This window comes from Electrophorus electricus, chromosome 14 (assembly GCF_013358815.1).
Source record: "Electrophorus electricus isolate fEleEle1 chromosome 14, fEleEle1.pri, whole genome shotgun sequence".
Taxonomy (NCBI): Eukaryota; Metazoa; Chordata; class Actinopteri; order Gymnotiformes; family Gymnotidae; genus Electrophorus; species Electrophorus electricus.
In genome coordinates, this window is record NC_049548.1 from 7,764,219 (window position 1) to 7,776,396 (window position 12,178).

Genomic DNA, 12,178 nt, shown 5'->3' on the forward strand with positions numbered 1-12,178 from the left:
CAGGGAGGGGAGGTGGAGTGGAAGGGAGGGGAGGGGAGGGGAGGTGTGGGGGCGAGAGGAGGTGACTCTCCGGCAGCATTTAGACACAGCGAAAGGATCATGGCGGATGGCCCCAGGTGTAAGCGCAGAAAGCAGGCGAACCCAAAGAGGACAAACGGTGAGTAAAACATTTCGGTTTCACTGACTTGCTGCTATATTGAGAGGTCTGTATTCGATTTGTTGAACTCTGGACTCGCCGCCACCGGTGGCGAGCTCCATTTTTAGTCAGTCAAAGTAGTGGAAAGTAGCAGAAAGAGCGCCGCGTTATAGCCCCTATGGTGTACCGTTATACCTGGCGCCGACTCGCCCTCCGCCTAGCGGTACACTACACCGGGGACCGTTATACGCACCCAGTCCCATGTATTGAAGTGTCGCTTTTGTTCCGTCGCTCTCTTTTCTATTTTCTTTATCTTGTACTTTAATAACCTTTCATGTGAATTTACGCATGGGTACCGAATTTTTGAATTCTGCTTGTTAACAGTATTTATTTTCCTTAAGGGGATCCAAGCGAAATGTAACTTATTTTCTCTCTCAATATATACCTGTTTGTGATCTACACTCAGTCAGTTTCGAATGAATCTGTTTAGTGCCTCAAAGGGGATAAAAACATTTTGAAAAACACATTGATGTGTTTAGAAAGGATGGTTTCGTAAAGTTCGTCACATTCTCGTTTCACATAAACTTATCTGGTTGTTCCGCTATAGCTTGCCTGCGTGGTAGCAGGTAGCCAGCGAGCTAACTAACTGAATATTGTGGCAGCATTGAGGAGTAACGTTACGTCCTGAACCGAGAAGCAAAATATCTGTCAACGTTTGTCTTGTTTTATTCATACAAATGCAGTCTCACGGAAGGCACCGTGGTCGTTAAACGTATGTAACGATACTTCCCATTGAGTAAAACGTCCTACTTTTCGTCCAGCTCAGCAACTGTATAACAGCAAAACACGTTGCTTTTGCATTTTGAAAAGGAAAGTCCGCAATTTGTTTTTGGTGTCTGACGTTGGCGATTGTCCAAAACTTTTTGGAAAGTTTTTGAAGCTAAGCGTGACTGCATTTACGTAATAAATTGGCCACCACTCATCTTTACGCGACGGCTAACGGAATAAGATACAGCAGCGAAGGCAACCTGTTTGGAGGCTTTAGGCTGCCACATTTCTCGTTGGGTGGTAACGTTGTGGAGAAAAGGAAAGGAATCCGCAGGGCTGTCCTGTGCTCCAACAACTGCAGCAGTCTATATAAGGAATGCGTATACATACTGAACAGAGTACTGAATTCTGAGAGATCACGCTTGAGCTTGTTGGAGGAGAGGGTTTTACAGCTGGACTGGAGCACTGGCGTTCGCCAACTTGCGTTTGTCACTCCTGCACTTTTCCACGCTCTTGTAGTCTTATATTCACGCATCTTTATCTGGGGTGTTTCACTGACTTGCTATCACTAACCAGTAGCCGTGTCTTATTTTTTCTTGAAAGTTGAAATGATGGGGGTTTTTTTGGACTTGACTCTTGTCTTTTTCGTGGAACATAGAACCTAGTCTTTTGGTAGACTTATATTGAAGTTATTCTGAGATGTGGTTAAACGGAGATCAGTCGCTCTACTTTAACAAGTGTATATTTTTTCCTACAGTCCACAGTGATGCGGTTTTTTGTGATTCACAGCTTTTTATATATATATATATATATATATATATATATATATATATATATATATATATATATATATATATATATATATATATATATCTCGCTCCTTTCGCTCCTTTCGATTCCCTTTATTACAGATTTGTTCTTGCAGGTACTGTTTCCTTTTCTTGCCATTTTGGCTGTGTAAGCTACTTTATAGCCTGAAATAACGGCTTGCTTTGTCGAACAGCGACAGAGAAAAACATTTGTCTCCCCTTTGACGACATGCGCGCGCCATGTATTCTGACAGCCCTAGCGGTGCTCTTACGTGCGCAGCCAATATTCACCTGATCGGAAGAAGAAAAACGTCGCTCAGGTTTTTCAAGGGAAAAAAAATAATAATTTGCTAACGCCGTGCAGTTGATTTTTGCTGCAACTGAGCTCACGGACACAGAGAAGAATTCGCTTTTTCAGAAATCTTTTATTATTTTGAAAGCAGTTGGAAAGCATCCCTCGTGCGTTGCACCAAATGTCAACTTGTGCAGGTAGAAAAAAAGACGGTTTTACTGTCTTTCGCATGCTGTCAGTTCTTCTCGATCGTTTGATTTATCTACTTAAACTACATGTGCATCGTGCCTGTTAATTTTCCAATGACATAACCGTGTAGAGCGCGAAGAACCTGTTAAAGACTGAAAGGTGCTGGTTCGTTGGTCATCCACCCGTTTACCTTTTACCTGCCGTTAACTACGAACGTTGACATGCTCGAAACGTCTGTCATGAATTTGAGTTATGGCGTGTACCTTAGCATTGTTGCAGTTTTCCTTCCTCGACGCTTTTAGTGCGGGTGCTCTAAAGGTGTGGTTTAAAACGGCAGTAAAGAGTGAGAGGGCTCGCCGCACTGCAGGTTACGCCGCTAGAAAGACGCACCTGGGCTGTGCAAAGCACCTGACATGATCGCAGTATTTAAGTAAGCAAAACATGCATCTAACACCTTTATGGGTGCAGTTCATTAAATCTTTCAAACAAGTTGTTACATTTTGTAGGTTGACGTTCTTATTTTGCCAAATGTCTTTTAATGATTGAGCAAACAAAACGTGACTCAGTTTTGAAGTACTTTTCTAACTTATTAGTTGAGAACAAACTGAGAGCCTTGGTGTTTTTTAGTAATGACATGGCTCTAATGGTTAATGCTCTGATTTGAAACATGTTTGGAATACAGATTCTCAGGGACCTCAGAGCACATCCGGAGTTTCTAAGTTCCTAACTGTGCGTCTTTCTGCGTCATTAACAGAAACCCCTCCCTCGCCTTCACAAGAAGTACAGATGATTGATCAAACCGTTGATAATTACAATATGGACACTTCGTGTTTGGTATGAAGGAACACTTCTTTTGAAAGTATTTATTTATGACGACCTTTTTTTCTAACAACTATTCATTCCTCATCAGTCAAGATACAATTTTACGTTTATGATACATTCTTTAAGTTTGTTTACAATGATCACTGTATTATCCACTTCATATATTGTAAGGTATACAAAAAAAAAACTTTTTTATTAGATACAGTTTAGTGCAATCAGAATAGTGCAATCAGACATTGTGTTAGTGCCCAAAACATTAATAGTAATCATAAACACATTCATGAAGGCTATCGGCATCTTTACTGAGAAGTAGTTTTAGGCTGACATATTGCTCAGCCAACTCCGAGTTCTAGAAAGTACACAGAGGCATAGTCTAATATTCATATATTTATGACAAAAAACAGTGAGAAGAAGAACTCACTCCCCTCACCTTTCACAAGGGATCATAAGACCCACAAAGCTTATTTGATGTGGATATGGTTGTTATGGATAGAAAAGTGCTTCCCAAGATCTCACAAGTGGTCACAGCATGGCTTACTGAGCCTCATGAGGGGTTCCTAGCTGTGTGCTGACAACTGACCATCTGACTCCCATTTGAAAACAAATATCCCTTTAACCAAGCCCAGGACCCAATTACCCTAAGTTAGATTGCACAGTTAGCAGCATATAAACGTGACTTTAATGCGTTACTTGTATTATTGAACAAAGGTGCACTCTGAACTTAATCCACAGTAGCTTTTTCTCTGTAGTTCTATTAAATTATAATTCCACAAGCCCTTGTTGCCATGCAGGGGTGAGGGAAAGGAAAGAGGGGGAGGGGCCTCTCTGTCCTCTGGTGCTGAATCTTTGGCCAGGGCGAGAGCACAGAGCAGGAGGTAACACTTAGCCACCAGGTGAAAAATCTCTGGTGTGGATGTTGCTTTGTATGAGGGTAAGACGTTCCCTTGTTTAGAGAGCACGGCTGTTAGGCCATAGGTGAAGAATTCTTCAGAAGGGAGAGACTTCATTAGACAGACTGGGAGTGCCACCCCAGGCTTTACTTCACACTCCTCCTGTCCACCTGAACCAGCCTAGCTGTATCTCAGCACAAGCTGTATCACAGCACAACCAGCTGTGGCAAAATCACTGCAGGAGATGGAAGATGGAAATGGTCTCACTGTGCCCATACTGCATTTATGAGACTGATGAAACATTTCTGGTCTGAAGTTCTGAGGGCTAGAAGGTGTGCCTGCCACTCTTGCTGCACCATTGCGACCCAAAGGTGGGTAGAAGCACGAGCTGTGACATGGTGGTGCTAACGGTCCACAAGACGACAGGTGTTTGTCGTTCACGGGGCTGACGTGCTCCCCTTCTTTTCCTCCTCCTTCCCCCACTCTCCTCCTGCCCTGTGCTCACAGGAATACCGCAGGGCAATCTGAAACCTCCCGGTTTGGGAGAGCAGGAATGTGGCTGACCGGTATTAGCATGGCTAAGAAAATAAACAGGGCAGTGCTCCATGGGTGTGCTGCGCTTTGTAGTGGCTTTGCAAAATGGAGGTTGTGTTACAAAGGAGCCTTAGCGAGGCTGTATGGGTTTTTTTCTGGTATAATTTGAGACACTGTAAAGACCCGAATTTACACCTCTGACTTTGACTGAATCACACGGTATGACTCGAGCATTTTCACAGATGGGCATGCAACCTGTTTTACACACACCTACATGCACAAACCCACGTTAACTAAAATAGTTATTTTTGTTTACTCTCAGTTCTTCGGGAGAGGCCACCATGGCCCTCCGGGTCCAGTTATGTGGTAGGTGTGGCAAACTTTATTTGGCTGACAAAAATGTAATTACTGTGTTGGGACCATTTCCCACCTAAGTCATGAAGCATGGAACCACTGAGGGCTCAAAACAATAAAGAAAGAATTGTTAATGTGTGATTTGCATTGAAGTCAGAAATACAAGCGTCAGGCTGTAACACTGTGCTTCAGTGTAGTGTGTGTGTTTATATTGTGAAGTTTGGTGGGTGTGTGTTTGGGGGGGGGGGGTACGTTTCTGTGAGATGACATGCTGTTTGAACATTTTAAAAGCCATCTGTTAACATTTAAAAGGTCTCCCCCCAGCGTGCGCTGTTTAGCCAAGGAGGAAATTTTCATTTATCTGCTGTCTTTCAGAGATTTCCTCCACAAGTCCATTTGAAAGTGCCGAGTCAGGAGGACCTCTAGCTGCCCCTCCCCCGTCTGAGCGCAGTCTTCCCTCCCTCTCTCCTCTCCTCTCTGCTGTCAGGCTTTTCCTCTCCTCTTGTTCTTTCCTTCTCCCCTCGTCTTCTCCTCCTCTCTGGACCTCCTCTCCTCTCTGACACAGTAGCAAGGAGATGTTGAGTGACCTTTGCCATGGGCGTTCATGCATTGCCTCAAAGTATGACTTCACTTTCTCCCCCTGTGCCATTGTGATGCCGTCCAGCGTAACAAATTGGCTGGAGTGTTAAGGCTCACACACACACACACACACACACACACACACACACGGTGAATGGATCTCGGCTTGGGGCAAGGCCTGTTTTTTTTCTTTTCTTACTGCCTTCTTCATTCAGACCACCCCCTCCAGGGCAACCTAGGACCCTCCCATATGGAGGTCAGGTGGGGGAGGAATTGTAGGAGGTGTGGGGGGCAGTTTTTTGGAGGCCTGCTGAGGTGTCATTGAGGGGCTGTTGTGAACTGGCAGGCTAGCTCCTCTCTTTTCTTATGCTTTGCATAACAACATGGATGCCCTCTTGAGAAAGGCTTGAGTGTGAGAATGTGCACGTTCATGTTTGTCTAAAAGTACGTGTGAGAATACAGAGCAGGTCAGTGAGAGCATGCCGGATGACAGGAGTTTTACATTTGGAACTTTGTGTATCACCACTTCTTTTAACTGGCTCTGGTGGTTTAGGGAAGGAAATGGACACTTTTGTTTTGTTAATTAGAGTTACTGAAAAGGGCTGAAAGGGAAACGGGTGATGACAAAACACTCCGTTCTGCACTGCTTAAGGCAATAGCAATACACATTAGGCTAGAATAGAGCAAGACCCTTGCAAGAATGTAAACCTATGTTGTCGTGTCACAATAACCAAGTATATGCCCCTCGAAACAAGAACCCTACTGTCTTATATCAGAAATCGCCTCAGTTCCTCCATTTGAGAAACTGGGCCTGCAGAAGTGTTTTTTGAGATAAAGGGCACTCCAGCTTCAACTGTGATTTTGCGAATGGGGATTAATGATTAGACCCGACTCTTCTCCAATGGAAGAGGAGCAAGAAACCCAGCAAGAAAAGAGCCCTATTTCTCTTTCTCTGTCCCTCATTCCCCTTCTCTCTCACTCTCCTGTACAAAAGAACCTAAGGCTCACGAACCCCTTTTTTTAGCAGGGCATGCTTGTGCTTTATTAGCTGGTGTGTGTGTGTGTGTGTGTGTGTGTGTGTGTGTGTGTGTGTGTGTGAGAGAATGCTTAAGTGAGCTATTGTGTATTAAGGCTTTAGAGAGGAGGAGAGAAAGGGGCTTCGCTACCTATGCAGTGGGCCACTGTCGGCCACAGAGTGGGCTCAGCGGAGGAAGAAAAGGCCTTTTGAAAGAGTGCGGAGAGGGGAGGAACACTCTTTCTCTCTGTGCCTGTGGGAAACTACTGCCCAAGCCGGGACTCCCATTTGCATATGACCCACTCTACACATCAAGGCAGGCGGATATATGGAGGTATGCTGTTGTCTGTGCGTGTACATGCACATATGAGTTGTTTATGTGGGGTGCTTTGTTTTCTTCCTTTCTTCCAGATTTGCTGTCTTTTCCACATCATCATTGGTTAATAAATTGGACCCATGCCTTTTCCAGACCTGAAAAGTGTTTTGGCTTGTCTGTGTGCATGTGTGTAATAACTGATAGAGAGATAACTAGTAGAGAGTGTTAGAGAGGTGAAATTGAATAGCAAACATTGGTGCAAGATAGATGAGTGTGAACCACATTGTTCTGAAAACAGAAGTATTCTAAATGCCTGGATAGGTAAGGGTCACATATAACCATGTACACTCACACACACTCACTCACACTCACTCACTCACATCCATAGTGATACACTGGAAAACACTGGCAAGTGATTGGTCACCCAAACACACTCTCACAGTATGGTGAACAAAAACAGGTTGGTGCCTGTGACACACACCTCCCCAGAATAGTAGCAGCTAGTTAGAATCTTTCACAAGTGTTACTGCCTGCACATGCCAAAAGGCATTCCATGTGTGTGCATGTGTGTGTGTTTGTGTGTATGTGTGTTCAGAAGTGGTGACTAGTATTGCATTGTATTTTTGTCATTACTATTTTGTCTGAGAGAAAAAGAAGGAGGTAGTGCAGGAGAGATAATGACCATCTGATCTGATACCTGATAAAGCTTTTAGGCTCTTTAGAAAGAAACAAACTCCACTCAGCTGTCAGTATGAGTCATATAGACAGGTGAGTGAGGTGCATTACCTCATCTAATACAATCAACCATCCGTGTGTGTGTACATGCAGTCAAGGTCAGAGGGCCAGTGCCACACCACACAGGAAATTAAGACTTCACTCCTCTACCCCATCTCTCTCTCTCATTCTCTCACTCTCTCTAGTCTTCACTCCCTCCCTCTTTCTCCTAGAGGATGATATTAAGTTTGTGTGTGTACACCTGTTTAAATGAGTTCTTTAGCTGACAGCTTAAGTGGTATATTCTTGAGGGGAAATGTGTGTGTGTGTACACCTGTTGTTGTTTTTTTTTTTTATATATATACACCCGAGAGAAAGGGTAATTGCCCGTTGTGAGGGGTAATTTAGTGCATGTCTGTTTTGCTGATACACTCACTGTTTTTAATAATGTTTCTAGGGATGGGGCTTCAGGGCTAAACTAGTCCCCAAAGGGTTTGCTGTCTTGCATTTTTTTCTTCCTTTTTTTTAATCTCTCTTTCTCTCTCCTCTCTCATTTCCTTCACAATAAATAGGATCATGTGCTCTGATATGAGTGAGTTGGTAAACAGATGACCTCTTTGCAGCAACATTGAGCAAACTGTGCAAGGGTGAGTCCTTGGCACAGTGTTTCCCATTGAACTTCCACCTCGCCCACAACCACACCCTCGCCCACACCTCCTCTGACGTCCAATTGTCTCTTATTTCCACTTCAGTCAAAACGTAGAGCCAGTTATAGAACAAAAACCCTCAGCTACGAGAGGGAAGTTGCATGTGTGAAGACAAAAAAAAAAATCCACTGACAAGACTTTTGCAGAACTGCAATAATGCTCATCTAGCATTGCAATTGAATTCACATTTTATAGCATCAAAACAATGGCATTACAAACACCTTTTTAAGAAGACAAGAGCAGTACTAATGCACAGAGGATGGTGACAAATGTGGTGTGCAGTGTGCTTGGTTCCAGGGTCTGCTGCGCTGTGAATCCTCCTCTTATACAGGAGAGGAGGTGAACTGATAGGGTGATATATCAGAGTGAAGTATGAAATGGCATCAGAGCTGGAGTTGGAGGAGGAGCTTTCTCTTTACTCTGGACTTCTGAGGGGCCATGTTATCTTTTGTCTAAAAACAAAAAGGGCATTCTCCTTTAATAATCTCTCACTATCAGAGACCCCCTGGAGGGGTGTGTGTGTGTGTGTGTCCTTGCCTAGCTGAATATCTAGAGCACTGAGTATGTGAGTGAGATCTTAGGCCAGACTGTGATACAAAGGATACAGACACTATGGAAGAATCACTTAGTCACTGTGTGTGTGTGTGTGTGTGGTGTGTGTGTGTGTGTGTGTGTGTGTGTGTGTGTGTGTGTGTGTGTGTGTGTGTGTGTGTGTGTAAGTAAGTCAAATAAGGGCTATCTGCTACACTGAGTGTCAGAAGCAGTAAACATCTCATTGAGGGCAAAAAGGTGTAACCTGAGAGAAAAAAGATGCTGATATGGCATACGCAGGCCATAACAGAATGAAAGGAAGTTAGAGAGATACAAAAATAATTCTCTCCTGCTTTTTTTGTTCATTCTGTTTTATTTTAGCATGCTACAATTGGATTAAGTTCCAAATGGTTGCTTCATTTGTTGTTCTGTCTTCATTGAAATTTCAGCCTAATTATAAACATGTTTATCATCCTGTAGTTAGATTTTTGTTAATGCACTCAGACAAAAAAGTTCATATGAAAGTGAATTATTCATGACTGAATGCATCTGTGCTTATAGTACATTGGGTTTGTCTGTCATGTGATGATGGATGTGTTTTGTAGGTGTTTAGTAAATTGTTTGTTCTTGCTATAGTGCTCCATATGTTAGATCTGCTCCCCACAGACTCCCTCTGATGTTGTGTGCTAAGTAGCTCACAGAGAATTTCTCGCCCTCACCAACAGTAATTAACATTGGGTCAATGTGACTTTGTCTGTGGAAATATGAAGGTTTAGATAATTTCATCTCACAGACGCAGCTATTCCGGACATTATTTACAGCCTGGGGTGCCATATTAGGGGGAGTGGGGACCAAACATTTGATTTTTTTTCATTTGTGCTCAGTGCAATATCTTTTCATGGAGCCTAAAAACCCTGGCAGTGTTTTTTTTTTATCTGTCAACATCTTTACTTCTTCAGCCCTTTCTTTCACTTTTTTAATATTGCTTTGCCTTTTTCACTTCCACATTCTTTTGCACTCTTTTGCTCTCTCTTTTACTCCCCCATGTACCTGGTACCTGTTGGTGCTGGAGACTCCCACCTGTTATTTTGACCAATGATTGCACAAGAATTGCTAACCATGTGTGTGCAGTACACACAGTTTGGCCTTGCCAGGTTTACATGGTCAGACTCAAATAACTGGTCTTGGGTCTTGTATAGCAACCAAGTGTAATAAATGAAAACCTCATTCTGACTAGGTCAGGATAGGAGTTCTTATGTCTTAATCACTGTGTATTCACGCCTCTATACTCAGTTTTAATGATAAGTATACATTTGATGATGGACTTCGCAGCTTAACTGCATATGAAAAATTACAGGCTTGTACTATTAAGGTTTACCATTTTTATTAGTATAGTGTAAGTATAGTAATTTGTTAACATGCTAGATCTGGTCAGTTCTTTTAGATGGGCCTCATGTAGAGAGGGCATTGACCATGGTTAAGTGAGCAGTAGAAGACTCTAGGTACAGAGCTAGATGAAGAGACATGTTCTTGATGTGTTCTTACTTGGCAAGCCCCCCTGATTCTCCTTAGAAAATCCCAGTTCACCCTCCCCCACAGTTCCAACAGGGTCAAAATCCTTCTTTTTAGGACATTTTTGTTATTATCACAATGTGCTGCACAAGGCTTGCCAGCCAAGGGCCAGTTGATCAACTGAAGAAACCTACTAGACTGATACTCTGTTTTATCCAATCAGGTGAAGGCTGTTGATAGCCTTGGGGAGGACCCCCTGCTTCAGAGTAAGACATTAAGCCCCTGGAACCTACCTGTGAGGAGTCTGTACCTTACAGACTCCTCACTTCTCTAACTACATGCTTTTCAAATTAGCATTGATTTAAGAGGTTATCAGCAATATTAAAAATATGCCTTTAGTACATGCTACTTTGTGCTAACACAAATAGGCATTCTGAAAACAGCAAAAACAACAAATAAGCCTATACTGTGGAACCAAATATATGTATGTATGTATCCTCACTCAGTTTGCCTGCTGATTGAATCACATGGATAGGCTAAAGTCCCAGGCAGTGATATGGACTCAGGTGTTTGCAGTCAAAATAAACCCTGGCCTTGTCGTGTTCACCTGCGTGCTGCTGTTTACCTGGTTACGACATCAAGAGGAGAAGATGACTGAGATCAAGACCAAACACAACCATACAAAGGTCAGAAATCAAAGTTACCTGGTTTAATTGTTCTGTGTGTGGTTGCATCAGACCACCTCGTCAGACACCCACGTACCATGTATATTTCATGTGGAGCAATTTGAATGGCCGCTGTGTGTGATAAGTGCTATATAAATAAACTTGCATTGCCTTGCCTCATAACAAACCGTTAATAGAGTTAACGCTTACCTTCAATGAACCTGAATGAGAAATGCAAAGTGACAGAATAAAGCCAGAGGTAAAGAGAGAAAAGGGGTTTTGGAAAAAAGAAAAAAATTAACCTTAGGATTATAAGGTTGAGACAATAAGGTTAAAACAATATCTGAAGCTTACTAAGTGCATTTCAGGAGTAGCAAATATAACCATAGTGTGCATTTTAGAAATGCACATGAAACAAATGCACATTTTGTGCCTTGGAATCTACACATATGAGCCTGATAAATATAAGGATGTTAGTTACTATCATGTAGTTTGCATCTAAAGCCAGTCATGACAGGTTTCAGTAGGCTTAGCCATATCGTGACTACTCAGGGATGCCTGAACATTTTCACAGTAGTTTTACAGTGTTTTCCCAACACTGCTGTAGTCTCCTTCAGTCTTCCTCTCACAATGCCTCCTCAGTACTCTCCTGCTGCTCTGAGCCTCCCTAAGCAAATCCATGGCACTTTCACAATATTCCTTTAATATTCTCAGCCTCCGTGAACATTTAGACAACATTATCTAAATGCTTTCCTAACGTTCCCCCCACACTCCCAAAGCCTGGCAGCTGTCTCTTGTCTCCTAGTCCAACTAGAGCAGGTGCTACAGACTCACAGGAATTCCGCTACACAACTCATAAATAACACCTGACAAAAGAGAGAGAGAGAAGGGGGGGGGGGGGAGAGAGAGAGAGAGAGAGAGAGAGAGCGAGCGAGCGAACAGTAGAGGCACATTTGATAATTTAGAAGTTTAGAAGTCTCAGCACACACAATGCAGTGAATTTCATTTAAAAGATAGGGTGGCGTGAGAGATGGTATGAACTAAACCAGTATCAGATGTAGGAAGGTGTGTCAGAGACAACAGGGAATAGTGAGATACACAAGAGAGGTCAAGAAAGGGAGACAGACAGAAATAAAGCAGAGATTACAGATTTCCAGTGGCTCTGGCAGTGCAGGGTTGCTATTAGGATGTCTCTCATGTTAGATATGAGCATGTGCAGAATTGCCATAAAATACATCACAGCCATTTGGGACATATGTAGCATAAGTGAAGCCAGGGGTTTAGTCTTTCCTGATTACTCGAACTCACAGAAAGTGGTTTTAAATATTGATGCCTTAACAAACCT

At 42.9% G+C, this 12,178-nt stretch overlaps 1 protein-coding gene across 2 annotated transcripts in view; it reads left to right on the forward strand.

The window, feature by feature from the left end:
- Positions 1 to 12,178, forward strand: part of zeb1b (zinc finger E-box binding homeobox 1b) — a 49,874-nt gene continuing 37,696 nt past the window's right edge. The window contains exons 1-2 of one of the 2 annotated variants that reach the window (XM_035533346.1): positions 90 to 157; positions 6,505 to 6,722. In XM_035533346.1, coding sequence (XP_035389239.1) covers positions 6,683 to 6,722 — 40 coding nt within the window. In that variant the 5' untranslated portion in view covers positions 90 to 157; positions 6,505 to 6,682. Of the gene's footprint in view, positions 158 to 6,504; positions 6,723 to 12,178 lie in introns of both variants that reach the window. The other variant, XM_035533345.1, reaches the window with a different exon arrangement.